The sequence below is a fragment of the Strix aluco genome, chromosome 4 (genome assembly GCF_031877795.1).
Source record: "Strix aluco isolate bStrAlu1 chromosome 4, bStrAlu1.hap1, whole genome shotgun sequence".
Lineage (NCBI taxonomy): Eukaryota > Metazoa > Chordata > Aves > Strigiformes > Strigidae > Strix > Strix aluco.
Window position 1 is genome coordinate 36,786,075 of NC_133934.1, and position 18,264 is coordinate 36,804,338.

At 36.7% G+C, this 18,264-nt stretch overlaps 1 protein-coding gene across 2 annotated transcripts in view; it reads right to left on the reverse strand.

Moving 5' to 3' along the window:
• The window catches only part of PRIMPOL (primase and DNA directed polymerase), a 21,255-nt gene continuing 2,991 nt past the window's right edge, over window positions 1-18,264 (reverse strand). The window contains exons 3-15 of one of the 2 annotated variants that reach the window (XM_074822740.1): window positions 16,839-17,023; window positions 15,701-15,792; window positions 14,585-14,726; window positions 13,003-13,150; window positions 6,481-6,771; window positions 5,710-5,784; window positions 4,897-5,059; window positions 3,497-3,594; window positions 2,996-3,082; window positions 2,808-2,916; window positions 1,604-1,686; window positions 1,474-1,520; window positions 1-481 (exon numbers count right to left, since the gene is read on the reverse strand). In XM_074822740.1, coding sequence (XP_074678841.1) covers window positions 242-481; window positions 1,474-1,520; window positions 1,604-1,686; window positions 2,808-2,916; window positions 2,996-3,082; window positions 3,497-3,594; window positions 4,897-5,059; window positions 5,710-5,784; window positions 6,481-6,771; window positions 13,003-13,150; window positions 14,585-14,726; window positions 15,701-15,792; window positions 16,839-17,018 — 1,755 coding nt within the window. In that variant the 5' untranslated portion in view covers window positions 17,019-17,023 and the 3' untranslated portion in view covers window positions 1-241. The remainder of the gene's footprint in view (window positions 482-1,473; window positions 1,521-1,603; window positions 1,687-2,807; window positions 2,917-2,995; window positions 3,083-3,496; window positions 3,595-4,896; window positions 5,060-5,709; window positions 5,785-6,480; window positions 6,772-13,002; window positions 13,151-14,584; window positions 14,727-15,700; window positions 15,793-16,838; window positions 17,024-18,264) is intronic. The other variant, XM_074822742.1, reaches the window with a different exon arrangement.

Here is an 18,264-nt window from a genome sequence, read left to right on the forward strand (position 1 = left end):
ACTCTTCAGCCTCATGTAATTGTCTGCGATCTCCTCATGCCTGTTGAAGATCATCGTTGTGAGGATACTCAGTTTGTTGCCTGACAGCTCTGGAAGAGCACTTCTGAACTGCATCGCAGTATCTTTCACAGAAAGCCTGTGATATGCAAGCTTCATTGCTAGCAGTCTTTGCTAGCCAAGTCGGTGGTTAGCTGCTGCCTTCATTGCAAATGTCCTGTTTCCTTAAAGCTTCCAAAAGAACTTAATCAGGAATTTCTTCCATGGCATAATTCAGACTATCATTTGCAGCTTCAGCTAGTTCCACATCTTCAGTAGCTTCTAGGAAACGGGCATCATCGCTTGCATTGTCCCACTCACTGTCTGACAACTGGAAGTCTTGTGACAAGCTTTTTTCTAAAGATACTGAGCTTTTTGACAAATCTGATGCATTAGAATGTGGTTTTACTTTTTCTTCTGTGTTCCCCCTTTCATCCTCTTCTTCCTTTTAGAAATGAGAATACTACTTACTCCATATGGAAATGGTCTTCATACTTTTAACTGCTCTGATCTGAAAGTTTGAAACTCGTACTGTTACATGTAATGGATACTACAGACAGCTGGCCAACAGGACAGATTTTCTAGCATGTTCATTTATAGCCACGTTAACCTGTGGAGGCCTATTTTAACAGGAATAGAAATTTGCTGTTTCTCTAGCAAGCTACAAGTAGTCTGTTGTATACAGCTGCTTAAAATAATACAAGGTTAAAACTAATTTCAGTGTCAAAGATACCGTCAGGATCTGAAAATGCATTTATATTATACTTCCTATGAAATAACACTAATAGCTATTGATGATCTGCTTAAGTAGAGCTTAAAGTGCCATTCTGCGGTATACAATTTAAAAGTGTAAAGTGTAAAATTAAAAGTTGTGCCAACTCTCATTGCCTACTCGGTGGAAAAACTATTATGTTCAGGGCTTGGAATCTAGGTGCAGTATCAGGTTGGTTTAAATGTTCTACCTGTATGGGTAAACATAACTGCTTTAATACACTAAGATGGACACTCAGATCTGAGTTTCTGACTCCAGTGTTCCATAAGCACTTCTGTTTTAGCTGGCCCAGCATGAAGTCAAACATGCACAGCAGAGCTTAACTTGGGCAGTTTTTCCACTCTGAACCTGCAGTGGTCTTGTGGTTTATGCACTGGGAACTGCTGTTCAGACCAAAACAGGAGAAAGTCTTTAGTCCCAGGTGAAGTTAGGCTGTTCCAAGTAAGTTAGCTTTATCACGTTTTGTGCTAGATTTGGTGCTGGAGAACTTACTTAAATATTACTGCCTGGAGCTACTGCACCAGCACAACTGCTCTGGGAGCTACTCTATACCAGTGTAACTACTGTATGGAGCTCAACAGACCATGTTAGTGGGGATTCCCAGTGACTTCCAGAGACAGCTTTACTCTCTTGAACTTTAGCATATCAATAGGACAAAAACATACCTCTTTGAAAAGAAACGGGAGACATATCCTAGTTGGTAATGGAAAACCTAAATCAAATATATGGCATTAGTTAAAGTTAACATTCCAAAAAGTATTAAGTATCATTGCTTTGAAATCACAGAATACATACTTTGTGATTTGAAGTTTTTTTCTCTGCAGACTGGATCGTGACACTTTTGATACCAGACTTCCTTCTTTAGATCTACCAGAATCCTAAGATTGAAATAATACAGTTTTTAGTAACAGCACCTAAATGAACTGAATGCATACGGTAGGAAACTGACACTAAAGGAACAGGTTTTATTTGTCCCCATCTATGGATATTGCTTCCATACACTGACATACTTGTTACATACTTGTTTTGTACAATAAACTTCAGGTTTCTTTAGTTAAAAATATATTTCTTTTAAGACTAACATTCAAAAGTGAAATTTAGTCAACTTTGTTACATAAAGCTTGGAAGAAAAAGTCATTAAAGTAAGGTTAGTATATTGGACCTAACTGTAAGATAAGACTGTGTTGCTGCTGCTGTTACAGATAATTTTACTATAAAAGCCAGATAAAATCACTGTTTCCTATCAACTGATAAGACATCCATCTTTTTCAGCTGTGCTTTAGAAACACCAAGCTTCAAGCAACTTGCTTGAGAAACACCAAGTTCATCTAGCATAGTGGCTGTGGGTTTGTTTTTTATACCCTTGCTTCTCAAAAACACATTCCTTATCTTTCAGTTATTTTAAATGTTATATAGAATTATTTTTAGTTAAAATATTTCTACTAATGATATACTGCAATTCTAATGTCATCTGAAAAACCTGGCTTTTCAACACTTATTTTGCTAAAACTGTAAGTCATCCAAGTCCTTGTAGAGTCACTAGCAAAGCTCATCTTGACTGAGGTGGTGGCAGGAATTATCATCTTTGTAATTTTGATGACATAAGAATGTAATTTAAGATGCACTGTAAATTAAAAGTGGTCTGTTTTCTTTATCTTATTCCTGATTGCTCAGCTTCCTAGCTAAGAAGCATCAAAGCACAGTACCACTTAATAGCTTTAACATACTCTGACTTGTTAGGCACATGTTTTAAATAGCATGAAGATTACTTCATAGAAATATTAGAAATTAAAGTTCAGTTACCACAAAGTAAATTTAGGGGAGAAAAAAGTTTGTTTTGTTTTGTTTTTTTTTTTTAAAAAAAACTCCATTGTATCCCCACAGAGCAAGAGAGCAGAGATTGTAACAGGTGCTCATAAGAGTTTTTCAGCATTTTTATAGAATTAATAGTTGAGCAGGAAAATAAAGCTGCTTTAAAGTGAATAGTTAAAGAACATACATTATGTTGTTACTTTTGTGAGCTCTTCCAATATTTTCACACCAACGGTAACCAGAAATATCATATACAAGTATTTCTTCCAGAGGGAAATAATTCCATCGCCGTATCCCTGGGGGGTGGGAAATTAATGAATTCTTTAAAAACACTGCTGCAGAATACTCATTTGTAAACAGTAAAGTGGTCTTTACCTCCTTGTACCCCATCTTTATTAACCAAAGAACGAACAAAATAATCAATTTCTGGATATGGTGAATCCTGATAACCTTCCATGGAATCTGTTAAAACAAAGGCCACATATACATACTGTTACTGGTTTTGCCATTGTAATACGTAACACTGTTACACATTATATAGACCATAGACAGAAAATGTACATGAATCACACCAAATCTTTAAATAAAACGAGGGATAAATCCACTGTTACTTCCCTGTAGATCTCTAAACTGCTACCCCCACCCCCGAGGTACAGAATGGAACTGAGACAAAGCCTGACAGCTATGGGAGCAGGGGGCAGGGCGCAGTGTAAATGACATTCAAGTGCTGCAGAACATCCTTCAGTACAGGTGTGCCCTGCCTCCTGCAGAAAGCCCGCTGAAGAAAAGTCCTAGAGGTTATCAGGTGTGTAAGCCACAGTACATCTAATTTAAGAGTACTTTTTTTTCCTATCCAGTAGAAAAGGCTTGAGGTACCTCTACTGCTTCTGGTAGTTTTACTGTTTAAAAAAGTAGACGTTTTTCTCTGCTCCTCTGAAAAGCCAGATGACAGAACTTTTGTGTCATCCGTCGCTCTGAAGAAAAGAGAGAATACAAAGGAAAATGTGTGATTCTTACAGCATAACATAGTATGGTGTAATATACTGTAACATGTCACAGTATGGCATAACATAGCATAGGCCTGGGCCACGGGCTCTAGGTGGCCCTGCTGGAGCAGGGGGTTGGACCAGATGACCTCCAGAGCTCCCTGCCAGCCTCAACCTGTCTGTGATTCCATATGCTACCTTTTGCTATTCCTGTAGCACTTTTTCTTCTCAATTTGACAGTTTCCTCTGAGTTGCACCAGCAGAGGGAAAGGTTTCTTCCTCCAGAACAGCAAAATTCAGTTCTTGGCAAAAATCCCAAGACCCAGCCCTTTAAAGACTGCTGGTCCACACTCTTACAGCAGTATGTACTCTAGATGTAATATTTATGCATCTATACCCTTTGAAAGGTTTAATTTTTTTTTTTTTCTCTCTACAATGAACTACTTTCCCTTGCCATATCGCTAGCTGGAAGCCAGATGATCACAGAAGACTAAATTCAATACAGCACAATTTCTCATCCATATTTACAACAGCTGAGGCTGATACCTGTGATCTGAATGCACTATGTGATTTATGGTACGGGGCTGCTGGCAACAGTTCAGGATAATGAACATTTCGGGATATAAAAACTGAAGTCACAACAAATACATGTTTTTAATAAAAATATTATACATATTATACAGATGGATGTACCATTTTAACCTTCTTTCCGCTGCAGTAATGATTAGGATCAATTTAAGATGCAGTCAGTGCAGGGTAAGATATATCAGAGGTTTACAATAGGTCCAGAAAACTTGATTATTTTATGTGTCAGAGTCCAACCTAAGGAGGTATCTACCAGATGGGAAATCTGGTATGCAAGTAAACATTTACAAAAATACTTTTTTTTTTTTTTGGTCATACTTTGGAAAATATTTAGATTCTTCATATTTAACTGACTGGAAATCTGTAATTTTTCCTTTCAGAACTATACAGAATCTGACCAAACAATAACGGTTACATTTTGGCATTTTGAGTGTGTGTAGTGAAATAAGGCACAACTCAGAAGCCATACCACATGTTCTGTGTTCTTTAAACATTTGAAGGTACATGAAATAAATAAAAAAAAGACCCCCAAGAAATTTTTTCTTCAGAGAGAAGGAATTCCACTGGAAACTCCTAAATTACACTGTAACAATTTTCATGCAATAACTGCCCATTGATAGTAGTTATCTGTAACTGTTGCAAGAGAAAAATCACTATGAGATGTATTTAAAAATATTTTATATTCCACCGGAATTAAACAACTACCTAATGTTGCAGATCAAAGAGGAAAGGAAATATGCTTCTTCCAAGGAAATGTTCTCTTCACAGTTAGGGACAAACTTATTATCCTCTGCTATCTTCAGAATCACATTTTTCCCTGCTTTTGATGATTTATACATCCGGAAATTTCTATTCTTTGTATAAACTCCTACAGGAAAACAAATATTTCTTAACATAACAATTCTGGCTAGGATTTAAGATACTTAGTACTTGTAAATTAAACACTTTTCCTTAGACACAACTGAGCATAAGAAGCTACACAATTATTTTAATGAGAAAAGACTTAATATTCAAATTTTGTTTTCTGTGGACCAGACACCTCTTGTCTGAAGCATGTATCTGCAAAATTCAATTCCAATCTCAAAAACAAACAACAAAAAATTGAACAAGTATGTTAAACATTGCCTAATCTGTCTAAGGATTTCTTGAGGAGTTGGGTGTTCTATTTCTGGGTTGCATTTAATTTTCATGAAGATAAAAGAACTTAAAGAACTCATACAACAAGTATGTCACAGAGCTTTCTAACACTGCAACCTCATGATGTAATACAGTATTCTAGCTATTTTGATTTTAACTTTCCAGTTTTGAGGTAATGTGTTTAACATAAATATTGAGAATGGTTAACTTTTGGGGACTAACATCAAATTCTTAAAAAGTGATACAGTAAACAATTTGTTTTTCTTTAATTTCTGTTCATGAATATGCTTGAAGGAATTTTGAACAGTAGGTGCAAAGTAATCCTTCTGAATCAGTAATGGAGGGCCAACTTTGGGATCAATTTCAACAAATCAGACATACTGAAGAGGCTGGCAATAAAAGTAATCCTGAATTCCATGAGAAGAATTTGAAGGAATGAGGGTTCTTCAGAGAATTCTGAGAAAAAAACAAGATTAAGTTCTCAAGTACACAACACACTGCTGTACAAAAGCATGCTAAGCTGTTTTCATTTCACTGAGGGCAAAAAGCAGAGAAATCAGATATGCGGATAGAGAAGGGAGGAACTTTCAAACTTTAGTTTGACTATGGGTGTTGCGCACCTGGAGATTTTTAACATTTTAATACCATGAATAGGCTAATCCCAGCTGGGCCATGAAGTGCCCAACCCAAAATTTCTATTATTCTGTCATCAAAACCTAACAACTGCCATTCCAAACAGGTGAAGCAGGCTCAATTCATACATGCAGAACAATACAGAAGGTCACTCCTGTAAGACTTGTTCCATAATTAAGCCTAACTCAACTGAAATGACAAAAAAACCCAATATATGCTACCCTCTTTTAATCCAAATAGGAGCACTAAGACCTTAGGAACAAAATTAATTAGAGAGAGTCTTGTGTGGCAAGAGTTTCTTCAAACTTCAGAACAAAATAATTAAATGTAGTAATATAAGAAGTTCCATGGACCAAGAATCTAAGGCTCCTTTAAAGTACAGCATTATTTGGTTTAAATTCTGACCGTAGGAACAACAATAAGAACACTGTTGTTCTTATTGTCTGAAATCAAAGATTAAGGAACATCTCATTTAAGCTTTGTGGCATCCCAAAGAGGTTTAAAAGCACTTATATTTACCTAGATCCACAAAAAGTTGCTTGTCACCTTCTTTATCATTTACTATTAGAAAGGAAAGTTCCAAATTTTCTCCCTGGTGTGATGTTTCCATATCCTTTGTCTTGTGAGCAATGGCTGGCCAGCCTTTGGAAGCATCTTCAGTGGCTGTGAGGTCTGTAAGAGAACCATCTAATCCAGCCCCTTCTGCAGAACACTGGAAAACATGTCCTACTCCTTCTTCTGGAATCACAGCAGCAGCTTTACTCTCCATTAACCTTATGGCAGGCTGCAAAATGGTTCTCACAAAGTTACCTTAAAAACAAAAAAATTCAAAAGCGGGTAATGTCATGTATGAGTCAAGAAAGAATTAACAGTTCCTGTGCAAACATTTTTCTAAGCAGCCAAGATGGAAGCGGTCAGAGTTTGGGGCACTTTTTTCCCCTTTTGGATTTTTAAAAAAATCTTTTAACCAGTCCAGTGTACAAAATGGTTCTGGTTAGTAACTAAGAAACCCATGCCTAGCAAGAGTTTTTAGTAAATTTTTTTAAAAAAAAAACCACGAGAAAATTTAACAATTGTGCATATATTAGTTGCATCATACAGCCACAATCTTCCCCTTTGCAATTTTACTACTGAGAACAGAGAGGACGGAGAAGCCAGATGGCTTGGCAATCACCTCATTAGAAATAAAGACAACATAATGAAACCAAAAGGCATAGGCTGTCACTACAATTTCCCAAACTAAATATCCCAGATAAAAGTGCAAAATTGAAATAAAAGTCTTTGGCATCTTTCAAAATAATTTCTCCTGCTCATCACAACACCGGTACCATTGCAGTTATTAAAGCCTCTGACAGACAAGATCTCAAGCTGTTCCCACACTTGGAGCACAAATGATCTTGACTTGACTACCACGAGGAAGACTTTTGCACCAAAATTTCTGTGAACCTGAATTTTCCACTAGAATGTCAGAAACTTACTGAACAAGTTTAGTTTGGGTCTTCATGCTAGCTTAGGAGGAACATTTCTGCATATGAACTAAGCTGTTAATAGTAAGACTTACTAAAATGCTTCATGTACAACCACTTTGTTAATGACAGTGATACCAAAAAATAAGTAGTCAAGGTTCTTTATAAAATGTAGTTTGATTTAATATTTCAAGTACCCCTCAGTGAAAGTCTTCAGTACATGAATAAAGCATTCCTATAGCTTTGCTATTACACAACTTATTTTTTTATCCAATCATAGGTAGTTTTTAATCAGCTGAATATTTTTGCAGTAGTTAATGACAGCATGCAATGACATTAACAAGCTCAGATTTAGAATTCTGAAGAGCTTGTGATTGTCCCTCTCACTACTGCTTTCCCTAATTTCACTTTCAGAATGATTAAAAAGGTTTACTTGCAGTTTCACAGTGTATTAACTGATGTAAGAGTTTGACCAGGGCTTACTTGAACAACAAATTACTTTTCTAGAAGTATTTTGTAATGACTTTTCAAACTCCCAGTATTGTAATTCAGCTCCCATAGTACCTCCAGGCTTTGCTAGATGGTAACCAAAGACAGACAAATAAAAACCATGGCCCAATTACTGTCAGGAGGAAAGAAGAGAATAGAACAAATACAGACATGAAAATAAAACTATGAAGCGGAAGGAATACAGGCAAGGAGGATTCTGCAGCGGTTTGATGAAGCTTCAGTGGGGAACCTGAAAGAATATGAAATATGGGTCCTCCTATGCTACATATCAGCAGAGTGACTCAGTGATTCAAGCATCAATATCACCATCCTCATAATTCATTACAGGACTACTGAGGCACACAAATGATTCATAGTCATAGACAGTGTTTTGACCCTGTGTGTTCAAATATGCACACAGAATTTCTTAGGTTTATAACAATAGTTACTCAGCTCTTCAGGGAAAAAATGTACCTATTTCAGAAATGAAATTTATTTCAATTACCATAAAAGTTAAAGTATCTTTAAAAGTCCTGGTTGACCACTTCCTTTTTTTGCATGTGTAATTAAGTAGCAATGACTCTGGTGTCAGAAGAGAAAGGGTTCTGTCAGTGAAAGATTATTTTGGGAGTTAGCTCTTATCATTCACACACAGTTTTGTTTTCTCTCTTCCCATTTCTTCTAACTGGTCAGATGTGGGAACCAAACCTGCATTTCACACTTTTGATCCTTGAGTGTATTTTGTATTTTTGTATTTGGGATTTGTCAACTGTGTAGATCAATGTAAATTCATTGATCTCCACAGCTTTCCTGTGGACCTACATGATCTCCTGTGCTTTCTTACATGAGCTATGAACTCAGTCCCTGTATTTAAATTCTAACTAGTAACTAATTATTCCAAATATTATATACTAAATGTTTTTAAGCATACTTAACTTTAAGTCCATGCACTTTGTGCATGACTCCTGACATAAAATGTTTATGAAACACTATCATCCAAGATGTGATAGTTCATGTCCTAGTTTATCCCATATAAATACCACTAACTCATCCTAAAGTATTTTTTATTAGACAGAACACCACAATGATGAATTTAAAAAGACACACTTGAATGTGTCTGAAAAATATATTAACGCTTTTAAGTTTAATTAGAAAAAATCTTTCTGCCACCTCAAAGAATATATAAATTTTCATGTAGATTCTGTGAAATTACTTTATGAAGTTATCTGCATTTTTAGTTACTTACTACAGCAAAGTATTTTGCACAAAGCTAATGCGCTTTAAGCCAGGTTTGTCAAGGAGGTTACTAAAATACATTAATTAAAAGTCTAGAGTGTAATATTATTGGTAACATGCATGAATTTAACACATTTACATATCTCAATTATAAAAAAAAAATCAATTTTTACTGCAACTTCAACATTTTGTTGGAAAGGCAAAGGCAGAACATGAATACACAATCTCTAAATATATTTTAAGTCGGACAGTAAACATGTCAAATTCATGTCACAGTGGAGTCACAGCACTCTTACTAATGGGCTAGAATAAACAGCTCAAGCTTCTACGGAACTGACTAATGTAATTTAGTTATCAAGATCGCATGCTATAATTGCTGTCATATCAAATTATTTATCATCCATGTATCACTTAGGAGTTTTAGAGTGGCAGAGGAGTTAAACACCGTACTTTTGAACGAAAAATTGCAGTAATCCCACTTAAGTCTCTGAGGTTTGTAGCTGTTACCATGGTGTCACATCAAAAATAATTGTTCTGCGTCACGCTTGGGGCTGGCAGCCAATATTATAAGCATTTCCTTATATATTTGGCAATCTGCTTAGCTTGCCATGTGATCTGTTCCTGGTTTAGGGACACAGATTCCACTGCTCCTAAAAATGAGAAATAGGTTTTTTTAATGTTAAAAAAAATCTGAAAAAAAATGGGTTCTGAGAAATGCTATGGCCTCTTTGTGCTGGAGTATAGATCTGAATTGTGGCCTGAAGTGATGCTTAGGCTATGGACCACGTGCATATATTAAAAATATTTGGATTAAAAAAAAAAAATTTGCACGTACATACAGACCTGTAAGATCCAGCCTCTCCTTAGAGTTTGCTCTACTCCTCCAGCTGTTCATGCTGACAAGAGCTTTCATAGATGATTCCTCAGAGCAATAAAAACACGTGTCAACCCTACGAAACTTTTATCCAACAGTACATGTGTTCTCCCCATGAAATAACTAGACAATTCAAAAAGAAAATAAGATTCTCTCTAATGCTGTACTGGGCTAGAAAGAAGCCCAGCATGTGTCATTAATGATAGCACCACTGTGCTGTCATCAAGTACTAAAAGCAAAGAGCCCGTCTTCCCTGTGCTCTTGTGCTGGTTTTATCTGGGATAGAGTTAATTTTCTCCCGTGGATGAGTCCACGTGGGAGCAGGACACCCCAAAGCATCTGTGGCTAAGTCCACACCAGAGCAGGTACACCTTGAAGCATCTGTGGCCATCGTTAGGTTTGACCTAACCTGTGGCCATGGCTACACCCTGAAGACTGTGGCTCATCGGTAAGGCTCCCCTTGGAGCAGGTACAGCCCTGAGGGACTGCAGTCTGTGGATAAGACCAGGCCAGAACAGGGGCAAGGGGAGGAGTTAATTGCAATGTTCAACTCTATAACCTGGCCCAAACGGACCAGGGGTGGATATTGTAATGGAAATACCTTAAATTGTTGTAACCCATGATTTGAGTTGCACGTTATAGGAATTACTACAGCAGGAACCACCTGAACCAATGGAGGAGAAGCCTTACAAGCAGTGCAAGTGCAGCAGTGACCCAACGTGAGCTGGCTTTGGTGCCCAGGAACTCCATGCAACACAGCACCTCTCCTGTCCTGAGTGACCGCCATAACAGAGGGAGCCCAAAGTCATGGACTAAATGAACTCACTGGACATTTGTGGACATTTTACAGACATTTCACAGGGGTGGTCCATAGACTACGGGAATGATATCTATGTATTACATCAAAGGGTGGTGGTGGCTAATGAGAATATATTGGATAGTGTGAGACCTGAGCATGATGTAAATGGCATGGAATAAGGGGTGGAGAATGTGCTGGTTTTGGCTGGGATAAAATAAATTTTCTTCACAGTAGCTAGTATGGGGCTATGTTTTGGATTTGTGCTGAAAACAGTGCTGATAATACAGGGATGTTTTAGTTACTGCTGAGCAGTGCTTACACAGAGTCAAGGCCTTTTCTGCTCCTCACCCCGCCCCACCAGCAAATGGGCTGGGATGCACAAGAAGTTGGGAGGGGACACAGCTGGGACAGCTGACCCCAACTGACCAAAGGGATATCCCACACCATATGATATCATGCTCAGCAACAAAAGCTGGGGGAGGAAGAAGGAAGGGGGGGGCACTTTTGGAGTGATGGCATTTGTCTTCCCGTGTAACCATTACACGTGATGGAGCCCTGCTTTCCTGGAGATGGCTGAACACCTGCCTGACAATGGGAAGTGGGGAATGAATTCCCTGTTTTGCTTTGCTTGCGCACGAGTTTTTGCTTTACCTGTTAAACTGTCTTTATCTCAACTCATGTTTTTCTCACTTTTACCCTTCTGATTCTCTCCCCCATCTCACCAGAGGGGTGTGAGCAAGCGGCTGTGTGGTGCTTAGTTGCTGGAGTTAAACCACAACAGCTCTCTACAATCCCCTGCTAGGACACACACAGCGCACAGTAAGAAGTTACTTAAAAAATGCAGGAGGTATAAAAAAAAAGAAGAAATACAATATAAGCTTTACTCAAGACTGGAATGAGAGAAGGTGCAGAGCTAGAAAAAGAGGTAAGGGTGAGAAAGGAAGACTGGGCATGAACACAGTCAGACAGATTGTGGCCAAGCAGACAGCAGAATACGAGTGGGAACCAGAGTGGGATCAAAATTATGAACCCAACATCCTCAGGTCTCCCTATTCTACTGCCAGTAGAAACCCAGTAACAAAGCACATAATTTCTTGTAATCCTGCTGCTGCTGTCACAGTTCTTCCTGAACACAAATGGTAGAGGTAAATGTCACAAATCTAAATTTCATCCCTTCTAATAACCAATGAGATTATTAATACGGTATTATATAACAGCATTTCTGATTCCTCTCCCTCACCCTATTGGTTTGTTTGAAACAAACACAATAAGGAAACAAAGGTTACAAAATCAAACACTCAAATATTAAGAAATTACAAAACCAAGGCTGCAGGTGCAACTTTAAATAACCCGAAGTTCTGCATTTGTAGATTGATACAGATTTTAATTCCACCATTGGTGAAGCTGTTTTCTATCAGTTCCTGTTTCACTCAGACAAAATTCAGCTGATATTCTATTGTGCCCTCATTGTTCAACGTATGTCTGTAAGTCTGCTTGTATATACAGAATATATATACACAAGAAGAAACTATGAATTTCAACATTAACTTATCTTAGTGCTCACTACTAGCACCTCAGTGCTTCACAAACAGTATTTTAAGAGCATGTTCAAGATAATTCTGTGAGGTGAGGAGCTATTATTATACTTATTTTAAAAATGGAGTCAAGACAACCCTGAACTGGCAAATCTTTGTGTTGGAGTTGCCATATCCCATGAAAACCCAACTTACATCAACAATTAAAATTGCTTTTGGCTTTCTCTTAGCAATGTTTATGCGTGGGTGGCTTGAAACTGTCCTGCTTTTCTGATCCTGCACTTAGCACAAACCGATTGTATTTAGAGCCAATAATTGTAGCTTTAATTGTTAAGACTGACATTAACCTGAAAATTAAGGAGTGATAGTCATACTGTAAAACAATTTGCAAACTAAAAGCCAGGTACAAAAAAAGTTACATTTTTGCAAACAGAAATGCTAATCATAGAGAAAGGAAGTTGAAGATGAGATGAGAAATAACAAGGCTTAATGAAATAGAAACAGGTAGTCATTTCTGCTGGGAATACATATTTGTTTCCACATATAATTCCATTAAAATAAATATTCAAACATGAGATGGCACTGAACTAAGTCAAAACCTCACCTTTTACTTCTACGTGTAAGAGAAAAGAACACACTTACCAACATGAATATTATCCTTGAATACAGTCTTTTGGGGTAGAAATATTAAATGTCGACTAAATTTTTCATCAGTACTGGAATCTAAATTCAAGACATCTTTGGCTGAACAATTTACATCGTAAAGTTCTTTTAATTTTTGGCTGACAAGCTGAAATTATAAACATTAATTAGGCTATTTTCTCTAGCATTTTTAATAGTGTTATCTATAAAATGTAACACAAATGCAGATTCTGTATCTTTTTTCAATTTTTTTTTCCTCATTTTGAGCATATAATTAATTTAATTCAAACTAATTCATAGCAAATTTTAACCGAATTTGACATAGACTGTATTTCCTGATATAAGCAAGTCACTGCATATACTAACACTGATAAACTGAACAGATTTTCAGTTTTTCAGGTCAAAGACTAATTTAGTGGCTTTATAATCTGTTTTTTTCCACCACAAAGCAGTTCACACCCACAGTGACAATGTGTGTAATGCATGTTTACCCAGAATGGAAGGCAGAGGCTATCATGATACAAAGGGCTGATATGCTAATTTACTTTTATGACCCAATGAACACTCACTAAGCAAAAACCAAGATGTCTGGCTCTAAAATAGCTCTAAAAACCTTGTATAAGTAAGCTTTCGATTACTCATGCTTAGGACTGGGACTCAGAACCTAAGGGTCTGGAAGCTTAGGGTTTCAGCATCTCAGTTCCCCTGCCCAGCAAATCCAGAGTTCTCTTCTTAACCTGAGGAATCTCTAGATTTCAGAACTGATCCACAATGGAGTAAACCGCTCTGGATGCTGTATCAGTGAAGGGCCCTTTACGAAGGAACGACCTCAACCATCTTTTTCTTTCTTTCTAGCTAGGGACATGTAAACATCAGAAGTCTCACAAATGGCCACTCAAAGAGAGATTTTATTGTAACAGAAGATATTCTTCTAAAAACTTGTTTTATTTTCCACCTCTGTCATATCGAATTTGCAGGGAGCTCATTTTCCAACCAAATTTGGAATAAAATGGAAATTTGCACTATTTAATAAAATCGATAATTAGCAAAGATATTTAACTTTAGATACCAAATTGATAAGTGCAGTCACCTGATGTTCTCTACGTCACCACTTAACTCAGCTACAATGAACTGCCATCTGAAGACACCTAAAATCAGGAGGGATTTATCTAAGCCTTGATCTATGACTGCACCAGCTGGCAAAGGAAATGAACTGAGGAATACCTGAATGCAACTTTTATTGATGCTACTCTGAAAAATACCTAAACACTCCTTCAGTTTCATGGCCTCAAAGTGGCAGAGCACAGAAAACAATCTGCAAAGCAAACTTATATCAGTAAGCCTACAGTGAATACAAGCATTCCAATAACCATCGTTCTCTATTTTTTCCTTTCACTTAAAGGAGAGAATCTTTGTTTTAATTAAAATAGTACTTTCTACTTCCCTACAAATAACCACTAGGTCTACAATTCTTTTTCATTTTACTACAGAATAATCAAGATAAATTGTTAAATACTTTGGTTTCATATTAAATCACCAACAAATTCATATTAATCTACAATAGGACTTTGCTCCAGTTTACCTCAATTAACTTTGCAACCATGCTCTTGCCATCTGCATCCGGATTTGCTGGTTTGTAGAACTCCAAATCAAAATAAAGTTTGCAAGCATCTTTTTCAGGAATTACTTCATAGCAATGCATAAGACTTGTTTTATAATCTTTCCTAAGGAAAAACAAAATTTACAGCCTCTCACAATAAACATTATACATACTTATCAGTTGCAAACAAGGATCCCACAAGTCCTAAATATTCTTTTATTTTTCAATCAACCACCCATGTCAAAAAAGTAGCAGCCCTATAATGCTTTGAAAAATCTGTAACCAACTTCAGCATCAAGTATCAGCAAAGGTACTTGTCTGGCCTAGGATTTAAGTTTGTATTCTTCTCCACATCCCCCCAAGTCTTACAATAAATACTGTCAACAGAAATGCTGTTGAGAATTTAAGGAATGATGGAAACTACAGTAGAAAACTTATTAAGTTATCACTCATATGTCTTAAGCACTACAATTGAGATTATATAGATTTTTTTTCCAATTAAATTAAAAATTAATCTCATTTTCAAATTGAGAAAAAAATTAAGTTTGCTTTTCACATAAAAATTGACTCTTAGATTTCTTTTACTTTATAACCAAATGTTTTATTGTAAAACAAAAAATTGGGAAAAAAGTTCAGTGCATGATCAAATTGTCAGTACTTGAAACTACATCACAGAGATACAAAATCATAAATCGGTAACCAGACATTTATATTAATGCCCATTTAAACTGATGTATGACTGATCATAGAAATGTATGTGTCATGTGTTGGTATGACCCCATGAGGAAAGTTGACATCAAAAGCAAATCTACTGCTATTAGATTTAAGTTCAGTAGACAGGGCCCTTAATTCACAGAAAGTAATGGCAGTCTGCAACTCAAAGTTGAAACCCCCTATAGAATAGATTGGTTTGTCCTTATGAAGATTTTCCCCATGGCCAAGATCAAACCTCATGCAACCCATCACAGCTCTGTGCTAGTCAGAGCAGCAGATGGCTACTGGGGATAGCTATCCAGTAATAGCTATTACTAGATAATAGTATATCCAGTATATGAGTATCTTGTGGTAACATATAGGGGTACCTTTTCAAATACTCACGTGTAATAAAACCAAAGCTCTTTATATGTTGTCACAAGGTAAAACCTCTGTCCACTTCGTGTGTTCTTTTCCAAGGCAAATACATGAACATCCTTTTTAAATAAAAACATTGAAGGGTTTGGTTTTTTTCAAAGAAACAGTTAAAGTCTTCAGAAGTTCCTATTTGACATTCATTTCTTTGGTCAAAGGTTAGTAAATACTAGAAAACTGCAAGTAGATCACTTAACCTTTTTCAAGCTAAGTAGCATCTGTTTTTAATTAAGAACATTATTCTGATTTCAGTTACATGAGTAAAAATTTGAAGCTTTTCTTTGTTGTGCATTAATGTCTAAACTCTGTTTTCTCTATAAAGTTGTTTTTCTGATCAGGGGCAAGTGCATCTAACAGAAGGAGGAACAATGTCCTGAAAGGAACAGCATCACGGACATGATGGCAGCATATGGCTTTATAGCAAATATTTAGACTTTGTATTATTTAAATCCAAAAATGGAAATCTGAAAACACAAAAAACCCCCTACTGCCAAGCCAGCAAGAGTACATTTTGGAAAACAGACTGTTGGGATTACTTAAACACCTAAAACAGTGTGGAGAAAAACCCAGTACTTTCTTTAAAAGCAGCAGACAATTTGAAAAGTATTAAACTGAAAACAGAGGATACATTTTGCATAACAATTATTTGGCTCATCATTTCTTATCATCTGAACTTGCTACTCTGATGTCACTGTAGAGTTGTATTGTTTCTATTTTGTCTCTGCCTCCTGTTTATCTCTTTTTCTTTGTCGGTTTTTTCCTCCTCTTTCTTCCTACTCAACTCTCACTACCTTCCCATTCTTCTGCCAACCCTGACTGCTCGCTCATCTTCAGAAGGAACAAATCTATCACTACAATGTTACCAAATGTTACCAAAAAGCACTTTTACTGTTAGAGGTTAACATCAATTCGTATGTTAGAACTAGTATTTCTTAGAGCTACCTCCGGTGTACTCACTGTTTCAGGATTGAGAAGGAGGGGAAAAAAAGAAGACAAAAAAAAAGAACTTGCAATCTGATAAAGGCTTTACCGTCAACCAAGCTTTTAAGTGAAGTTCAACCTTGAAAGTACCTAAAGAGTAGAGACATTCACCTAACAAATAATTTACCTCTTTGCAGGTTTTTACATAATTGAAAGCTTCAGCCTGCCGACAAAATATTTTCCAAACAGAGGATGGCAGAAAGGGTTTGGACAGTTTCGGTCTATAAACTGGAGGAAGAGGGTTTCTTTCATAGTGAGATGCTAGTTCTTCCACTTTCTTCAGTCTTTCTTCCCATTTTCTTTTCATTTGTCCTAAAGCAATTACAAGTAGTCAAATCAGTATCAATTTCTGTTTGTGACTCAATTTTAATATATCCTGTACTCATCACTGCTTTAGATTCCAGTTTTGTTGAGCCTACTTTATTTATTAATTGAGAGTAGCCAATATTCCAAATCAACATCCAACCTTGCTGTGATACTCATATTAACATTAAATCTTTCCACACAGTTCTGGAAGTAAGAGATCTTCATATTAATACTATCAAAGATAAACACAACAGAATAGACACAATAAGGGAAGGCCTAGGAAGTTTACCGAATGATATCACATTCCTCCTCGAAAAGTACACAAACTGTGTTAACTAATCACACTTAGTAAGGAGTGGAAAAATACTATTACTTCTGCTTTATGGTTGGAGAGACAAATGAGATAATTGGTTTGCATGAGTCGTGCAGCACTTGAGTTCCTGAGAAAAATTAAGATTTCAGCGACTCTAGTGCTGAATCTCAAACTAAAAGAACTGAAATCCAAAATGAGGGCTCCAATCTCCACTGCCAACCTTTGCTACTGATCAGCAATACTTTCAACTTCTTTAAAATCTCATGTACTTTCCTGCAAACTTAGGATAGCAAGATAGCATGTGATGCAGTAATGCTTGCTATCTTGCAATCTTTAAACTTCTAATTACATAAAGTAATCCAAATGCTACAAAGTAATGTAGTAAAGCATAAACACACATTAACATACATATAAATATTTGTAAGTTTAATTAACTTTTTTCCTGGGATAATTCATTGTCCCTCTGAACACCTGCAAATTGGTAAAGAGCATTGCTAAGAAACTGTGAAACAGGAAGAGGGGCAAAGATGAAGGTGCATCTTTTTGTTCTGCCTGGTATAACCACCCAGTTCTCATAACAACCCCCAGTTGCAATGAAAGACAAAAATGAAACTGACTGTACTCAAACGTATTCAAACCTTTAACAAGCTGGATCCACAAGGGGAGTTTAAGTATTTAAATATTCTCGTGGGCCCCAAAGCCCAAATTTTAGATCCTCTGAATCCCCCTCCAAGTTTTCCACAGTAAAGGTTCCTGGACACCTACATGCCCATGGTACATCTAAGCCTGCCAGTGTTTTGATAGTTTAGTGTCTATGTCAAGTCTAAATAACAGAATCGGTTTTTTCTCTTAGAGGGATCAAACATATTACCTCCATAGACCTTGTCAGTCTCCTGACCTGTGAATTTCCTTCACTCCCTTCCTTTTCATGCAA